We start from the raw sequence: 19,204 nt of genomic DNA on the forward strand, positions 1-19,204 counted from the left end.
TTCAATGCATGAGACAGGGTGCTCAGGGCTGGTGCATTGGGATGACCAAGGGGTGGGATGGGGAGGGAAGTGGGAGGGGGGTTCAGGATGGGGAACACACGTAAACCCAAGGCTGATTCATGTCAACGTACGGCAAAAACCACTAAAATGCTGTAAAGTAATTAGCCTCCAATTAAAATAAATACATTTTTAAAAATAAATAAAAAAAAATAAATGTCATGATGAGTGATTTGAAAAACAAAAATGTGATTAAGGTTAATTATAATCCATAATTAGAGGATAATTTCCAATGTCAATGGCTGCTGCTGCTGCTGCTAAGTCGCTTCAGTCGTGTCCGACTCTGTGCGACCCCATAGACGGCAGCCCAACAGGTTCCCTCGTCCCTGGGATTCTCCAGGCAAGAACACTGGAGTGGGTTGCCATTTCCTTCTCCAATGCATGAAAGTGAAAAGTGAAAGTGAAGTCTCTCAGTCGTGTCCGACTCTTAGCAAACCCATGGACTGCAGCCCATTAGGCTCCTCCGCCCATGGGATTTTCCAGGCAAGAGTACTGGAGTGGGGTGCCATTGCCTTCTCCGATGTCAATGGCACTCCTATCTTAATGCAATATACAAGAAATGTCCAAATTCTGGGCATGTACCTGGAGAATATATTAATAATTCATCCCATCATGACCAAATTATTGCCTTTTTAATTCTCCATTTGATTTTATAAAGGAAAGTTTCCATTTGGTACTAATGTTTTTGACACCACTAACCTTTTAAAATTGTCCCTCTTAACAGAGAGCCAGGCCTTAGGCAACAAAATCTAGGTAGAATATAATCCATAGTTATACCTGTGATTGCCATTTAATTGACAAAGGACTTACTTTCTATTCATAGTCATAACATTTTTTTAAAATGTAAGTTTGAAAAGGTCAAATTAAAGAAGATATTAAGTATATATTATATGTGAAAGTAAAAACAGAGACAGATGAAAGTGAGGACTGCAATTTGGAAATAATTATGAGAGAAGAGATTGAGCCCAGGGAATTTATTGCTATACTGCTAACTCCTTGTGATCTCCAGCAGAGAGTATTTGTTTCTAATAAAAACAGTGGTGAATTTACATTGTAGAATTTTATACATTTGACTTTTCTGTAACCTGGAAATAATTTTAAAAACATTGCTCATTGGCTGTAGTCTAACTGTAATCCCATTACTCTTTAAAGTCAACAGGCCTGAAGCCGAGATAGTGTGTGTTATTCAGCAATTTTCTTGAAAAAGGATGCAGCATCTCAATCTTTAGTTGACCAAGGTCTGTATCACCTATTACTTAAGTTTGAAAAGGTGTGTAGTAGGCTGTTGTCCCCTTCTCTTCCCACCTTCAATCTCTCCCAGCATCAGGGTCTTTTCAAATGAGTCAGTTCTTCACATCAGGTGGCCAAAGTATTGGAGTTTCAGCTTCAGCATCAGTCCTTCCAATGAATATTCAGGACTGATTTCCTTTAGGATGGACTGGCTGATCTCCTTGCAGTCCAAGGGACTTTCAAGAGTCTTCTCCAACACCACAGTTCAAAAGCATCAGTTCTTTGGCACTCAGCTTTCTTTATGGGCCAACTCTCACATCCATACATGACTACCGGAAAAACCATAGCTTTGACTAGACAGACCTTTGTTGGCAAAGTAATGTCTCTGCTTTTTAATATGATGTCTAGGTTGGTCACAACTTTTCTTCCAAGAAGCAAGCATCTTTTAATTTCATGGCTGAAGTCATCATCTGCAGTGATTTTGGAGCCAAAAAAAAAAAAAGTCTGACACTGTTTCCACTGTTTCCCCATCTATTTGCCATGAAGTGACGGGACCAGATGCCATGATCTTAGTTTTCTGAATGTTGAGTTTAGCCAACTTTTTCACTCTCGTCTTTCACTTTCATCAAGAGGTTCTTTAGTTCTTCTTCACTTTCTGCCATAAGGGTGGTATCATCCGTGTATCTGAGGTTATTGATAATTCTCCCGGCAATCTTGATTCCAGCTTGTGCTTTATCCAGTCTAGTATTTCTCATGATGTACTCTGCATTTAAGTTAAATAAGCAGGGTATGGCATCACCGACTCAATGGACATAAGTTTGAGTAAACTCCGGGAGCTGGTGATGGACAGGGAGGGCTGGTGTGCTGCAGTCCATCAGGCTGTAGAGTTGGACATAACTGAGCAATGGAACTGTAACTTAGGTGCTTTACATGCGTCATCCAGTGATCCTCACAACAGTATTGTAGGATGAAGAATTCACATTTTAGAGATAGGGCTTAGAGCAGTGAAGGAATTTTTGCAGTATGAGATAGAGGGAAGATTAAATATAAAGCTTCTGGTGTCTGGCTGGTGCAGCAGATAGCAAATAGATTAGTCATGATTATTGTCACAGTGTTTGGCAAGCTCAGGACTTAGTCTTAAGTCTGTTTAGTTCAAGCCCACGTCTTTATATACCACCACAATGGGCCCTATAGAAACACAGGAAAAGAAAAAACGTAATTTAAGATTCATGTTAAAGCTATGAATCATTCACTAAGTAGATCTTTGTCCCTGTCTACTATGTTCCAGATGCTATGGAAAGAGCTTCCAACCATCCCTTGTCTCCGTGGACTAGCTCAGGATGCCACGAGTTGCTATAGTGCCCTTTCTCCCCAATGCATGTAATTTCCTATTTAATGCCTATTGCCGGTGCTGAAGAGTAAACTCTTTGGAGGAAAATGTCTACTGTGATGACCACTTTATCTCCAGTGGGTATCTTCGTGACCCACTGGAGATAATAAAAAAAGTTTTATTAACGTTTTCCTCCAAGAACACTTTCAAACTGCTTTTAAAAAATCTCTCCATTATATCTGTATATGACCCCAGCTATGCTAAAAAAAAAAAAAGATTCAAGAAAATTTCTCAGATTTCTTTATCGATGGTGGGATTATCAGTATTTCTTGTAACACTTTCTATATCTTCTAGAAGTTTTTGTATATAATAATAGAAAGGAGAAAATAAAAGTTATTAGTGTTGAAAAATAACATGTGAAGTCTAAAAATACTGAACGTAAAGGTACGTAGGTGTAGCATCATGAACAATGTCCTCTGACAAGACTTATCTGCTTCCATGCTCCTTCCCCTCCTACAAAACTGAATGGTTCCTGCAAGCAGGGGCTCAGGGATAGGACATCCTTCTCCCAAATACTCTGGCAGAATTATGAGGTGGTAATTCGATTGCTTCAGGAATCCTCAGATCAAAATCTGCAAGTAAAAAAAAAATCTGCAAGTAGCTGGGTGAGGCAGCCCTCTTCTGGGGAAATAAGAAAATGCAACCACACCAAAGGATGATGGCTGGATTGTAAACGGCCCTTAGGGCACAAGGTTCTTCAAAAGCTATTCACTGAACATGAATTTTGGAAGCTAAAAGTTCATTTTGGAAGTTGAAGCATTAAGTATGTGTCTAAAGTCTCTGAGCTTCAATTTCTCATCTGTAAAATGCAGAAAGTAATAGTACCTCCTAAGGTCATTTTGAAAATAATGTGAGTAAATTCAGTTATTCAGCACAGTGCTCAGCAGACAGTAAATGCTTAATAAATGACGGCCATTATTTTAGCTTTTACTCATTTCACAATTTTTGCAGTGATAATTTTACCTTGTGGAACCCCTCCAGTGTTTACAAAAAAAGACCCTAAGGAATATTGCATATTGCATCTTAAAAAGAAATGAACACGTGTATACATTTAAAAAGAACAATTTATGGCTAAAAACCATGAAAACATTAAACTTTGAGATGTGTTCACTGAAAAATTGTTTATTAAGGTGTTAATGTTTTATACAGTTGATTCAACATTTGTATAACTTAAAATTCTGAGTTGCCCTTGAGTAATCTAGGTATCTACAACACTCACATGTATGTAAATTGCATATTTCCTGATATTCAACATAGGTTTCTCTAACTTCCATTTATCAGACAAGTAAAACATTACACCTTTATAAGTTCACAAATTCCGATTTCTCTGAATTTTTTTTATCATATTCAAACCTTCTTAAAAGAGGAAACTGAAAGCCCCAAACCAGAAACCTGAATCTGCCTTTCACAATATATATCAAGTCATCATGATATACGCTTTAAACATCTTACAACTTCATCAGTTACACCTCAGTAAAGCTGAGGAAAAAAATGAAATCGCACACAAAACAGCCTTAATCTGAACCAATATTGAGAAACAGAGCATTGAAAATGATCTTTCATTTATCACACAGAAAAAATACAGAATATATTTAGTAATTTATTTTCACCTAAAGACAATATACTTTGTACTTAGAGAAACGAAAGATTAGTTGTCAGGGGTTGCTTTTGGAGAACGATCAATAAGTTCCTTATCGATGGTTGGATAGTGAAACCAGGGGCCATCACCTCTTGCTCTCATTAATCTTCGTACTTCCAGCTCCTTTAATCTGTAAGAAATAGAATAGTGATGTTGTGATTACAGCATTTCCAATTATAAATTTAATGAATTATCTCTGTAAAGAACAACCACTTGAGAGTCTTGCTTTTGTGTAAAATATAATGTCCCTCCACAGACCCATGTGTATGCATATATCTGATACACACCTATAAGCAAAATTTGGGACTTATTTTGGCTTTTATTATCTTGCTTATGTAGTTAGCCAATGAATATTATTTTTAATCCCTCAAGCATCACTTGAAATGATAATGAATTCTCTCCTCCTGTCCCTGTTGCTTGTCTGGGCAAATCACTTTCACTTGAACAACGGTAATGCATTTCCTGTCTTCTTGCCTTTTAAATTTTAGGAGACTCATTTACATAATGTCTACTATTATGACTATCTGTTGTGCCAAATGCTAGGAATTAAAAGAGGAACAGGCCTTCCTGAGGAGCGCACATGCCGTCTACACTGGCTGCCCATCACTATTAGGACAGAAGACCTTTTAAGAGCAGGGACGGTGTCTCATTCACTAGCCACCAACATCACACTGAGCCTGGTCAACACTGGACAGACCATCAATACTGGTAAAGAAAAGGAAAACCAGGATAAAGAAAAACGTTCTCCAACTCTAAGATCTACTTATCCGTCCTCCGCCTTCTTTACAAACTGAATAATCTCTGCTCTAGAAAGATAGGTTTTTTTTCACAGCCAAGCCTTTGTGTAAACTACCACACATTCCTGGAATAATCCCTTTTCAATCAGGCCTTTTACTTTCCATTTTTATAGACTACATAGATACTAACTTTTTATATCACTGGAAATTTATCATAGTTATTTATTAACTTTATTAACCTTAACCAGCTTACCAACCCAATCTATGACAGATAATGTATCTTTGCGGTGGTATAAGATAATATATTTATATTTATTAAGAAAATATATTTCTCTTTTGGGGGGATTAAATACAATCTTTTTTACTCTTTAGAATGTAATTATTCAAAATGAAAGTAATTAAAATATTCATCACAGAGACTGGTTAAACAAATTATGGTTCACCCATATAATGGACAGCCTATGCACCTGTTAAAAAGAATGAGGGAAATCTACGTAAATAGTAACATGGAAAGGAGGGGCCAGATATACTGTTAGGTTAAAAAAGCAAGGTATAAAATGAATATGTGCACCATCTTCCCATTTCATTAAAAAACAGAAAAAAGCATTTGTGACTGTGTATATATACACATGAAGAAAGTATTAAAAATTGTGGAGGGTTGAAACTAACAGTTATCTCCCTATGGAAGACAGTCCCTTCCTATTTTATGCCTTTCATTTACGCTTCAGTTTGCTATACACCTAAACATGTATTTTTTAAAAAACTGTAGATACTCCCCATTCCATGCTCACACTGGCATTTTTATTTTAGGGGTAAAAGTCAGGGTCCTGCTTTTATTTTTACTTTGTTTTGAAATTATTCACAATCTCCATATGTCTAAGAAATTTTAGAATCTTGTGTTTTACCAAAGGTATATGTCTGAAGTTCAAAAATGTCCAAAGTTAACCAAATATGAGGCATAATGCTGAACACACTCTTAAATACTTAATAACAGTTCTATATGGTAACTACATATACATGTAATTTTACATCCAGAAAACAAGCTAATCATATGTTCATTTAATCATTTAAATATTCTTCAATATCATAGCAATGTTTGTAAACTACAAAGTTAAAACAGAACGAATGGGAAGTAGATCGGTGTAGCCTGGGGTCAAGAGTTGAGGAAGGGGGTTGACTGAAGGGACAGGAAAGGGACTCACTAGGTGATCGAAATGGCCTGATTGTGGTGATTTCAGTTTATTTTTGTCAAAACTCACTGAACTTAATGGGTACATTTGATTGTATGTAAACCTCACTCCAAACAGCAAAATAAATCTCAAATAAGATCATATTTAAAAGTAGCCAAAGGAAATATGAGCAAACATTAAAAAAATAATTTGGCACTTGTATATTTACTTATTTTATTACTCACAAAGACATATACATGACATAAAATTCTGGAAGCTAAAGAAAAAGACTGACAAACCTAACGATAATTAAACAAGTAATTTATATAAAGTAATTAAAGTATCAGTATCTAGTAAGTGTTCAAAATATATTAGGTATTACTGCACTTTTTTAATCTGAAACATAAAAACACTATGTTGCAAAAAAATTCTATACTGTCAGAAGACAAATGACAAGCCAGAGAAAACAAATCTGCAACAAAAACAAAAGGGGTTATTTTAATCAATGCACAAGTTAGTAGAAAAATGGGCAATTTATAAAAAAGAAATACAAATAGCCAATAGATGATGAAAATATGCACAACTCTGCCAAAAAATACAGAATTGAAATGATGAGATAACATTTTCAATGACCTTATGAGCAAAAATACTTAGGTTTGATAAATTCCTTTACTGGGAAAGGTATGGAGAAACAGAATTAATTACTATGTATTGATGACAGAAAAGACAACTGGTACAACTTTTTAAAGAGGAATCTGACAAAAGCTATCTGAAATGTAAAGCATGGGCTTCCCTGGTGGCTCAGTGGTAGAGAATCTGCCTGCCAATGCAGGAGATAAAGGTTCAATCCCTGGTCTGGGAAGATCCCACATGCCTTGGAGCAACTAGGCCTGTGTGCCTCAACTATTGGACCACTGCTCTGGAGCCCGCATGCCCCAACTACTGGAGCCCACGCACCCTAGAGCCCATGCTTTACAAGAGAGGCTACCACAATGAGAAGCCCATGCACCACAACTGGGGAGTGGCCCTGCTTGTCACCAACCAGAGAAAAGCCTGTACAGCAAAGAAGACCCAGCACAGCCAAAAATAAACAAATACATTTTTAAAAAATGTAAAGCATAACATGTGGTTAACAGAGCCACTGCCAGGAATTTATATTCCAGATATACTGAATAAATATGCAAAATATATACGTAAGGATATTCAGCACAGCACAATCTACAATATCAAAAAACTTGAAAAGAACCTAAAAACCAACAAGAGGTCCCCTACTGGTTAAAAAAATTAAGGCACACCCATGCAGTGCACTATTGGAAAGAATGGAGTATATGCTATTACAGAAGATCATCAAGATAGAGTAGGCCCTCCCTATCCTCGGAGGGCTGACTGTTCTACACCATTTTATACAGAGACTGGAGCATCCTCAGACTTCTGATATCTGCTGGAGGTGCTGGAACCAATCTCTCACAGATACCAAGGGATGACTATGTATTTACATGAAATGAAAAAACACACAGAACAGTGTTGATAACAGGATTCCATTTGTGTTAATACATTTTGTAAATGATATATACAATATATATTTTTAATGTAAAAACTTTTTCCTAGGAATGTATACAAGAAATCATTATTAAATAGTGGTCACCTTGAAGGATCATATTGGGTGCAGAAGAAAAGGGAATTGCAGGGAGAAGGGGAAGGAGAGGGCTGCTTTGCACTTAAAAGAGTCAGGACATTTCAAAAAAAGAATTCCTTGTAATAATGTGACAGATATTATCCCAAATAGTCTCCTAGTCTCCAATGCATCATCTCCACTCTAAAGATGGTGAAGATCCTCTCGCCATCTTCACCCTTTTACACAGAGCATCTTACAGTGTTGAAGAAATTGTTTTATTAAATTTCTTCCAGTGGTTTGCAACTGTAGGAAAGGATTTTCTTCCCTGCACTCCACCCCCCACCCTTCTTTTACCGTAATTCAGCCTTTTCAGCTTCAATTTGTAGGATAGCCATTGTTCTTTCATAATTCTTTTCAGGACCATCAAAGAAAGTTCGGGCAATCCATCTTGATATAGGATGCTACAAGAGAAAATTTGTTTTAAGATTAGTGTCTAAAAAGTACATCGCTTTTCCAGTGTACTGTTTTCCTAAAAGGACCATCTCAGGTTAATCAGTAATACTTTTATGTAATCCGTTCTGTAGATACTGTATTTGTCTTCATTTACAGGTGAGCAAATTCTACAAGACTGTACAGTTACTAGGTTGCAGTGTCTGGACTCAGGCCAGTCTGACTCCAAAACTTGTGCTCGTTCTTATTACACTTTGCTCTGAGTATCTTAAGTGGCAGATTTCAGCGTGAAAGCTGGGGTTTGGTGATCCCAAAATGGAGCTGTTTTTACCAGTGAGCAAAGATAAGCTAATTGTATGGCTTTACCTTAAGATTTAATAATGAAATATTTCTTTTCTAAAATGTAATTCATTCAGATAACAAAACATGGAAACACACTGTAATCAAGGCCATCTTACTACAACACTTATAAAGACAAGTAACAGAATTAATCTGGGACTTTAGTAGCAATGACAGTATGGTAAAATGATTAATTCATAGTGCAGGTGCTGGAGTCAAGACCCTCTAGGTTCCAATACTGACCCTATCCCTGAAACAGGTCACCTACCTCCTTTTAAGATTGAGCTTCCTCAGCTTTAAAGTGGGAAAAATAATAGTACTATTTACGTGGAATGAGATAATATTTGTAAAACGCTATCAAAATGCCTGCTACACAGTGAGTATTCAACAAATCACAGCCAGCATTAGTATCAGGACAATTTTTCCTATGGTGTAGAACACAGGATAAATTTTGTTACTATGCTAGGTTAATAACATAGTACAGAGTCGGTCTTTAAAAAATCATGAAACTTAAGGTAATATAACAATGCAGATAATTACCCAAAGAAATTGCTTATAAAAAGTGAATACAAAATGCATCATTTATTTGATATAAAAAACTGAATTTAAAACTGTATCACAATTGCTAAATTAAGCTATTAACCAGTACACTGACAAGGCACCTAACCCTGCAAATAACTCTTAATGACCTATACCAACCTTGAAATATTCCCAGTGTTCTGGGACGTAGCCTTCTGGAATTTCTGCCAACTCAGCTTCACCTAGTAAGAGAAAACACTGATGTTCAACTTTAGTAACAGGAGTTTATGTTAATTTTTCACCATTTAAATAAAAAACCTATCTCTTGTGGTTTTAAAGAACCTTTTGTTTTGTAGCGATGAAGATGTCTAATATTTTAAATTCACTTCAATCTGGTGGAAAATCATTCACTATATATTTTTTTAGATGTCTTCTATGTGTAAGGCTTTGCATATAGGCATTATACAAGAGTTCTCATTTTGTTTTTATTTAGTGTAACGATATAATAAAAAACAAATTATTCCTCTGAGTTTCCCTAAAACTCCTAAACAAAATATTCAAGGATTCAAGTTTTAGAAGTACTTCGAGCCGAATTTCCCAGGAAAACCTAGTATTTACTGTCATTCACAAATCCATTCTTTTAAGAAGATTATAACTTTCTATATTCCAGGATGGATAAAAAAATTTGTTCTATCCCTCAGCTTGTTTTCCACCTGTATTTCTGTTTTCCTCACTCAGACTTATCAAAGCTGGTTTGAGAAGGAGGAAGAAGTCAGGTCTTTAATGTGGTCTATAAAGTCAGTGACCTTAAAGGTTTTTGGGGGAAAAAAGTTAGAAGAAGAACCACCATACATTACTGCAGATTAAGATTTGGTTGACATGAATTCTCATGTGTAAGTTTTTTATTTAAAGAACCATCTCTTCAATATCCATAATTTCTTTTTTATATTAATGTACACAGGTCTTAAAAACTTACTAGTCTAGTTGGAGGGGAAGATACTCACCAATGAATACATTTATCAAAGTTATGCCAATTGCTACTGGAATCCCAGTCAATAAAATGTAGAATCTCTGTTAAGATTAAAAAAGAAAAAAAAAGTTTTCACATAACCATTTCCTATCTTTCCTCACACTCAAACTACCCTCATTACATGATTTCCTTATATTTCTTATAAAATAAACTTGCCAAATTGGAGATGTGATATAAAGCGATATATTTCTATAATTTCCTTTTGCTCTAGTTTTTAGATGCCTACATTTAGCATCAAAAATTAAAGGAAAAAGTCAGATTTCACAAGTATAATGCAATATATATTTAAGTGATTTTTCAATTTCTAGTTAAAGCAATGTATTAAAGGACATTGATTTATTTAGCTGTGTTTGTCCAGTCTTAGCAGTGGCATACTGGATCTTCCTTGAGTCATACAGGACCTTGTTGCAGAGCATGGACTCTCTAGTTGTGGCTTGCAGGTTTAGCTGCTCTGCTTCACATGAGAGATCTTAGTTCCCTGACTAGGGATGGAATGCTCATTCCCTACATTGCAAGATGGATTCTTAACCACTGGACCACCAGGGAAGTCCCAGAAATTTTTATATTAAGAATAAAAATATAAGAAGATGAAGATGATTTCTAGAGTTTGAGTTGGTCATCACAAAAAAAGGGGGAGGTCAACCACCGGCAAGAAGAAGGGCATTACGTACAATAGGAGGCAGGGGAGGGTCTAAGGGGCAGCCAGTGGGTCATAGCTTTAGGAACAGTGGCAGAGTCCAGACAATCTTCCACCTTCTAAGTCTTTACTTTTCCTTATAGAGTCTTGAGATACAAATATATGGTTAATACCCTGCTTCACTCTCTGAGATCAATGTTCTTAAACAACAAAGAATTAAAAAATCATCTCAAAATAATGGAGTTACATATTTAAAGAAGTCCTTCAATGAGTTCTTTGCTAATTTAAAGAATATTTTAGTAATATAAATAATTATTACCAAATGAATCCATTTTCAGTTTTAAAATTTATAGACTTGGAGGGGGGCAGAGAACACAGCTGATTATTTCAAAACCCCATAATCTTGAGAAGAAAGAAATAGCTCAATTTATACCTCCAATATGTCTGAATTTTTCTTGAAAAAAGGAAAGTCTCACTAATTTAAAAATAAATTCAATAACAAACCAGACCTTACTACAAAACCTTGGTATTTTTTGAGAAAAGGAATATGCATTTACAAAACAGAATCTTTTGTAAAAGAAAGATGTTTACTGAATAGGAAAAAAAAAAATTCCTATTTATACATAGAGTTTAGTTCAATAAAAGTTTTAACTCACCAGTAATTTCAAAAAACGTTTGTCATAGAATCCGGAAGGCTTGATAATAAACAGTCTTTTCCCATGGTCTCCACTGTGTCGCACAGGAGCTAAAAATATTAAGTTACCCTGTTATATACAAGGCTTATATGGATATATTGTTATATTTGGAGATAAAAATCAGATTATAAGAAAATGTACGTGCATAAATGTTTAATATGAATCATGATAAAGCATCCCTTCTCCGCCAAAATATATATGTGTGTGTTTAAGATGTACTGTTCTAAACTTTAACTCTCCTCATTTTTATTCAACATTGTCATTTTTATTCATCAATATTCAAGACATTTATTGAAAAAATATCTAAATGATTATTAGAATTTGTTCCAGTAGCAGGTAGGAAGATCAGAGACTCTTGGTGGATCACAGAACTCTTTACTTATCTCTGCAATAAATATTTGCTAATGCTGCAAAAGAATTTAAATTGTCTGATATGATGAGGCAATATACATTAGGGACTTGATGCAAAATAAATGGAAAGATAATTATTCAATCCAGCAGGAATTTGAACTATTAAAGGAATTTCAGTCATAATAGATGTCGGAAAGATTGTACCCACTGCTCAAACTTAAATGTCAGGGACGACCTCCCCCCTCCTGAAATCTACTGTTTAGACCCAGATGACATCTTATCCTCCAAAAAACCAAACGCTTCCCAGCTAAGACGAGAGCTCTCCTACCTTTGAACTGCTGTATACTCTACTGGTGTGCAAACCTGCTTTAATTGCCCCACTGAAATCTAAGTACCTTGAAAACAAGAACTGTCTTTTAAAATTTGCTATTACCTGCAGCAGCTTGCAATGAACTTAGAAGGTTAATTCACAAGAGAATTAGAAGCTAGCATGAATTTACTAAGTATAAATCACACTACTAAGGCCTCTAAAATAACAAGAGAATTTGACAAGGTAAGTATGTAGTTCGATAAATCATTCGAAAGATACAACAGAAATTTTTGTGGAGGAGATTAAAAAAATGGGCTGGATAATAGTACAAACCACTCACTAATTCAATAAATATTTAAGTGCCCACTATGTACAGGTCTTTGCTAGGTATATAGCATAAAAGGTATATAGATCCTGCTGGGAGAGAAAAAGTAGATAACAAAATTACAAATCTATAAGGACAACAAAGGAAAGAAAGGAATACAGTATCAGAAAAGAACAGGCCCCAATTAAAGTTCCTCTTTAGACAGGTTGGTGGGGTCTTAGGGGAGTACAAGGAAGGTACATTATAAACCCAGAGAAGTAGCAAGTTAGATAAAACTGGTAATGGGTAACTGGCTGATCATACCCAAAAGCTACAGATTACTCATGCAGTAACCTGCCAGAGGGTTCTCTCATGATTTCTATGAATGGCCTAGATGAGGTGGAGATGGTATTCCTGACATTACAGAGCTACTGCTATAAGAGTGGCTACCACACCAATGACGAAATAGGATCCTCCCCAAATCCCTCCTACTGCATTTACAAAAGGCTGAATCTAAAAGGATTAAGTATAGTAAGTGGGAAGTCCTGCCTGAACCATCCAGAAATTTAGTTGCTCACAAACTTAAGAAAAGTCATTGGTGGAAGTTCTCTGATGGTCCAGTGGTGAGGATTCTGGGCTTTCACTGCTGTGGCCCAGGTTCAGTCCCTGGTCCGGGAACTGAGATCTGGCAAGCCCTGTGGTGCGAGCAAAAAGAAAGAAAGGAAAAGAAAAGTCACTGGTGTCACGTGGTTACCAAAAAAAGGTAATCCAATCTTAATCTGATGTACCAGAAATACAGGGTCAAAACAGAAGGAGCCCTCAACCCATCTCTTAACTAGACCTGCTGAAGCGTGTCCATCCTCGAGTACACTGTTTTAGAGGGACAGTCTGGAGCATGCCCCAAGTTAGGCAACTAGGATGGCAAACACGCTGGAAACTGACCTGCTGAAAACATGGAAGCTTACTGGTCTACAAAAAAGAAGTCAGGGTGGAGACCAGACAAGTGTCTCTAAATAGCTGAGGGTTGTCAACTGACAAGGGCTGTGCTGAACTGAAAGGAAGAACTAGGATCAATGTGTGAAAGAGTATTTTTAGCTTAATACAAGAAAGAAGTTTCTGACAATTTTAGCAGTGGAAAATAAAACTGAACTGCCTCTCCAACCCCCACTCTGAAGTTATTTGAGTGTCAATAATGGAATATAACAATGCATACTACAGGGGGTTGGCCTAGAAGATTTCTAAGATCTTTTCTCTCAAAGAATCTGACAGATGGCTCCTCTTAGAATAAAAAGACATATCTTTCCTACTGGTCAATCTGAATGATTTACTTCTATCATTAAGAACTCCTTCCTGCCTTCATGTTTTTGCTCTTACTTTCTCCTTTGCCTGAAAGCTTTTCCTTAGGCTCTTTGAATGGCCACCTCCTCATCCCATCCTTCAGAGATAAGATCAAATGTCACCTCTTCAAAGAAGTCTTCTCTAACTACCCTATCCAAAGCTGATCGCCTACTTATTCTCCTTAATGTCATCTGGTTATTTCCTTTAGAACAGTAAGCGCTAAGCTGAATTATTCAGTACTGTATCTCCAGTGCTCTTTAGTGTCTGCAAGTGGCAGGAGCTCCCTATCGTCGAATTTACATTTCTTAAGTAAATAAAAAGTTGGGAGGGAATCCTTTTTTTGGGCCCTGAAAGTAAATTCAGAAGAGACAGTATAGTCTCAACTTTCCCTTTCAGACAGAAACATATACACACAAACATACATACAAGGATTAAACTCTATGTGGGGTTTTAGGGACAACTGTTTATGAATGCAAGTATTAACAAATACAGAAACTATAACAGAAAAAAAAATTATGGAGGAAAGTTTGGACTGGCTGCATTCTAGCAATATTAAACAGTAATGTAAACTTCTTGCTTTCATCACATATAATTAACTCTACTGTTGAACAACAAATATTCATGTCATTAAAATGTACCAGATAACTGTTATACTATTAACTGTTCTAAAAGATACCTTATAGTACTAAACTCTTTTCATGATTTGTTGTTGTATTAACAGTAGGACCATCTGCTTACAGTCTAAAATCATTAGCGTGAACACTGCTTACAACCAGCTGGCTGGCAGGATTTCTGGAACTCAGATCCTTCTGCCACAAAAACAGGCATTTCCTACCACTCTCTAAAGCCTGGAATTTCTCAATTAGGTATTCATTAATTATGTGAAAGTAAGGTTTCAATAACCATTTTTTTTTTCATGTAAATAACTTCAGGAAAGTTATGTTGTGGACAACTGTGATACTTGTGAGGATCAAATAGTTCAATGTAAGATTTTTGTGTGTGTCTCTAAGACAACCCCCAAAACTAATTTTCTTTCCCTCATTCTCTGACTATTCCCAGTTAATTGTACCACCAACTCAATTACCCAGACTAAAAATCTCATTTGTCTTCCTACACCTCATCCATCAGTTGTCAAGGCCTCTTGACTCTAAAATTCAAACTTTCCATTCTCTCCATGCCTATTTCACCTCACTGGCTAAGTAATCAACACGCTTGATAAGTCAACCACATATTCAGATGCATCTTCCTAAAACATACGACTGGTGCTGCTCTTCTGCTAAATACTCTCGGCTGCCTACCAAATTGTTAAAAGATACTTTGGCTTTGTATTCAGCGTGTATGTGCTAAGTCACTTCAGTCATTCATATCTGAATCTTTGCAACCCCATGGACTGTAGCCTGCCAGGCTCCTCTGTCCATGGGATTCTCCAGGCAAGAATACTGGAGTGGGTTGCCATGCCCTCCTTCAGGGATCTTCCAACCTCCTTCAGGGATCTTCCTAACCAGTGATCGAACCAGCGTCTCGTACATCTCCTGTATCAGCAGGCGTGTTTTTTATTTTTACCACTAGCGCCATCTGGGAAGCCCTTTTGTATTCACCCGCTCCCCTAATGTGGTCCTGACTTCCCTTTTTGCAGCCTTCTCTCTCAGCACCTACCAATTCCAAGAGCCCCATTTTCAGATGTATCAGAAAACACATCCTTTACCTTCCTGACAATTACACCTCTTAAAACTGTCCCTAGAACCTATTAACATGCCCCATCATCCATGTCTGAACTAAGTCCACACTGCTTTGTTTATAAAATAATTTTAATACTCTTCTCAGGTTTTCAAGTCATAATATACCAACATCAGCCTTCAACACAAAAAGTTCTCTGCAGCTGAGGAGAGAACTTAAGCTCATTTCTAGAAACTTAATAATTTAATTAAATAGAATACTTTATGGCACCCCACTCCAGTACTCTTGCCTGGAAAATCCCATGGACGGAGGAGACTGGAAGGCTGCAGTCTATGGGGTCGCTTAGGGTCGGACACTGAGCGACTTCACTTTCACTTTTCACTTTCATGCATTGGAGAAGGAAATGGCAACCCACTCCAGTGTTCTTGCCTGGAGAATCCCAGGGACGGCAGAGCCTGGTGGGCTGCCGTCTATGGGGTTGCACAGAGTCGGACACGACTGAAGCGACTTAGCAGCAGCAATCTGTGCTGAGGGTGATGATAACATGGCAGCACTAAATGTTTAAGAAAGTTGCGGCCACGGGGCCTTGAAGAAGGTAATGCTCGGGGCTGCAGACCCTCCCCACTCACTCTTTACCACTACCTTTGAGGTAAGTTAAAATTATCACTCTTTTTTTTAAAACAGTTCTTATGGTAAGAGATGTTTACTTCAAAATAACATTTCTAGAAAGATGCAAAATTATGCAGAAGCACATCTCAGGGTTATAAATACTTGTCAGTGAGAATGAGACTGGTTTTATTTCCCTGTCAAGTCAACAGAATATAAGCAGATTTGTAGTAAAAATCCTCTTAAAAATAAAATCCTCCATTTTTAAAGATGAAGAACTGTAGGTTCTGAGTAATTAAGAGCCTTTTACTTAACTTCCCAGATGTGATGACCCAAATTCACAAAATTATTGAATTCTGGAACCAGAATTGAAACCTAGGCAGTCCAGCTCCAGAGGAAACAAAAGCAGCAAAGGCTGTCTACTCTGCTGGATCTTACATTCTCAGAGAGGCAGAGAATGTGTGCAGGTGTGCCTGCATGCACTCAATTGCTTAGTTGTATCCAACTCTTTGTGACCCCACGGACTGCAGCCGGCCAGGCTTCTTTGTTCATGGGATTTCCCAGGCAGGAACACTGAAGTGGGTTGCTATTTCCTTCTCCAGGGGATCTTCCTGACCCAGGGATCAAACCCACATCTCTTGCATCTCCTGTACTGGCAGGCAGATTATTTACTACTGTGCCACCCTGGAAGCCCAGAGGCAGGCATAAACAATATAAAGCAGATTATGAACTTTTATTCCACAGTGACAGATTAGGCTTCACACACAAGATACTTTTGAAAGCAGGTACACAGCTAAAACACAGTAACACTCACTACAGCTATTATATCCTTTTCTGCTCTCAGTGGAAAGGGTGTAGATTACCTGCAAGGATCCTTCCAGAACTTCAAGAATAGGGAGTAGCGTATAAACAGAATCTAGGAGTGAAATTTTACCTCCGTTTAGGGAAATAGATGGGGAAACAGTGTCAGACTTTATTTTTGGGGGCTCCAAAATCACTGCAGATGGTGATTGCAGCCATGAAATTAAAAGACGCTTACTCCTTGGAAGGAAAGTTATGAGCAACCTAGATAGCATATTGAAAAGCAGAGACATTACTTTGCCAACAAAGGTCCGTCTAGTCAAGGCTATGGTTTTTCCAGCGGTCATGTATGGATGTGAAAGTTGGACTGTGAAGAAAGCTGAGCGCCGAAGAACTCATGCTTTTGAACTGTGGTGTTGGAGAAGACTCTTGAGAGTCCATGGACTGCAAGGAGATCCAACCAATCCATTCTAAAGGAGATCAGTCCTGGGTGTTCTTCGGAAGGACTGATGCTGAAGCTGAAACTCCAGTACTTTGGCCACCTCATGTGAAGAGTTGACTCATTGGAAAAGACTCTGATGCTGGGAGGGATTGGGGGCAGGAGGAGAAGGGGACGACAGAGGATGAGATGGCTGGATGGCATCACCGACTCGATGGACAAGAGTATGGGTGAACTCCGGGAGTTGGTGATGGACAGGGAGGCCTGGTGTGTTGCAATTCATGGGGTCGCAAAGAGTCGGAGACGACTGAGCGACTGAACTGAACCGAATCTCCAGATAGGCATGATCAAACACTATGGGGCAGCAGCGGGTATGTGAAGAGGGTATGTGTCATCAGAAAAGACTTACAAAGGACTTTTATCAAGGAATGTGAGCACACGTGGCTTTGTAGCAGGTTCAAATTTCTGCTGGAAATTCGTTGAATACCATTGGTCCTTTCCATCATTTTTCCATTAAGTCTCTATGTATAATGCCTCTTCATGTGAAATGACATAACTCAAATTAAATTGGGAGAAGAGCAGTAAACAGAAAAAGATATTTTTAAGTTGGAGAGGAACCTTTCTGCCTTTAAATTTCACTTCTGTATCTACATCTATTGTATAGGACAAATAGCTTACAGCACATTTTTGATCAAGAGGATTAAATGAATATCATTAATATCTATATGATGTCCAGCACATAATACATGCTCAATAAGTGTTAGCTGTCATTATTATTATTAAGTTTAATACAGTAGTGAATTATTTTTGTAATAATTGAGTTACAGTTTCCTCATCTGTAAAATGGGGATAACATTGTATTCACTTTGCAGAAACCAACAGGGAATCAGACTGAATGCAAAGCATTTGATGCTTTGCTATTAATATTATGATTATTCATTCCCCTTGAGTTCAATCCACAGTCTCCAAGAGGCTCCAAAAACCCTTCCACGACTGCCCTGACTTTCCTAGGACCTAGGAAAAGACCTAAGATCTTCATATAGGTCCCTTCCTCTCTAACCAAACATTAAGAATAATTATTTTGTGACTGCATTGATATAAAACGAATACAATTCAGGCTAGATTTACCATCACATACGCATTAACATTACAGTCCTTTACCTTCTGATTTTAAAAGAAATGTAAATGAAAATATTTTCGTGGACACCTGAAAGTATTATGAAGACGGATCACTGTGCCTAGAGAAGGAATTAGCCCCGAGCTCTTCACCTGACCATATATTAGAATTAGCATCGGCAGGATCCTCAGCAACATGACTTCCCACCTTGTGAGAGTAAAATCTAGCGCAGGTGCAAAATACAAAGAATCGTGTGCCTGAGAAACAGAGGTATTAGTTCTTTGCTTTCTAACCTCTTTCTAACCTCAGCTTCATCCACAGATTAGCAACAGGATAGGTGAATGACAAAGCGTCTCAAAAATTCTAATTAATTACTTAAATACGATCGACCTGATTACTTCAGGAAAGCCCTCAGTTTCCTCATGCTCCTTCTCACAAACCCCAAGTCCTCAATTTATTCCCGGCTCCCTCCGGATTCCACCAAGGTCACCCGGGAAGAGCCCTCCATCTCTCCTCCCGCGTTCCCTAATCTCGCTTTCTCCCAGAGCTAGTACTCACCGACAGTCTTCGGAAAGTCACGGGTGAGGAAGCCTCCGAATCCAAGTCGAGTGCCAAGACGGCGGCCAGACAGAGCGGCCACTGCAGAAACCGAAGCCCGATGCAAAAGACTCATGGCCGCCATGACTACTACGGGCAAGAGAACACGGGGGAGAGTAACGGAGGCCGAGAGAGCCAATCTTCCAAAGAGGGCGAA

At 37.8% G+C, this 19,204-nt stretch overlaps 1 protein-coding gene across 1 annotated transcript; it reads right to left on the reverse strand.

The window, feature by feature from the left end:
• Positions 1–3,779: 3,779 nt before the first annotated feature.
• NDUFB5 (NADH:ubiquinone oxidoreductase subunit B5) lies at positions 3,780–19,187 on the reverse strand. The gene is made up of 6 exons (XM_006054293.3): positions 19,009–19,187; positions 11,469–11,557; positions 10,150–10,216; positions 9,326–9,387; positions 8,192–8,298; positions 3,780–4,446 (listed from the first exon to the last, which is right to left on the reverse strand). The coding sequence occupies exons 1-6, from the start codon at positions 19,130–19,132 to the stop codon at positions 4,326–4,328; spliced, it is 570 nt and encodes a 189-aa protein (XP_006054355.1). The 5' UTR covers positions 19,133–19,187; the 3' UTR covers positions 3,780–4,325.
• Positions 19,188–19,204: the final 17 nt, after the last annotated feature.

This window comes from Bubalus bubalis, chromosome 1, assembly GCF_019923935.1.
Source record: "Bubalus bubalis isolate 160015118507 breed Murrah chromosome 1, NDDB_SH_1, whole genome shotgun sequence".
Taxonomy (NCBI): Eukaryota; Metazoa; Chordata; class Mammalia; order Artiodactyla; family Bovidae; genus Bubalus; species Bubalus bubalis.

Coding starts and splice junctions, on each gene's coding strand:
- NDUFB5 (XM_006054293.3), bottom strand. CDS start 19,132: ATGGCGGCCATGAGTCTTTTGCATCGGGCTTCGGTTTCTGCAGTGGCC. Junction 11,558..19,008: donor TGACTTTCCGAAGACTGTCG/GTGAGTACTAGC, acceptor TAATATTTTTAG/CTCCTGTGCGACACAGTGGA. Junction 8,299..9,325: donor AACACTGGGAATATTTCAAG/GTTGGTATAGGT, acceptor TTTCTCTTGTAG/CATCCTATATCAAGATGGAT.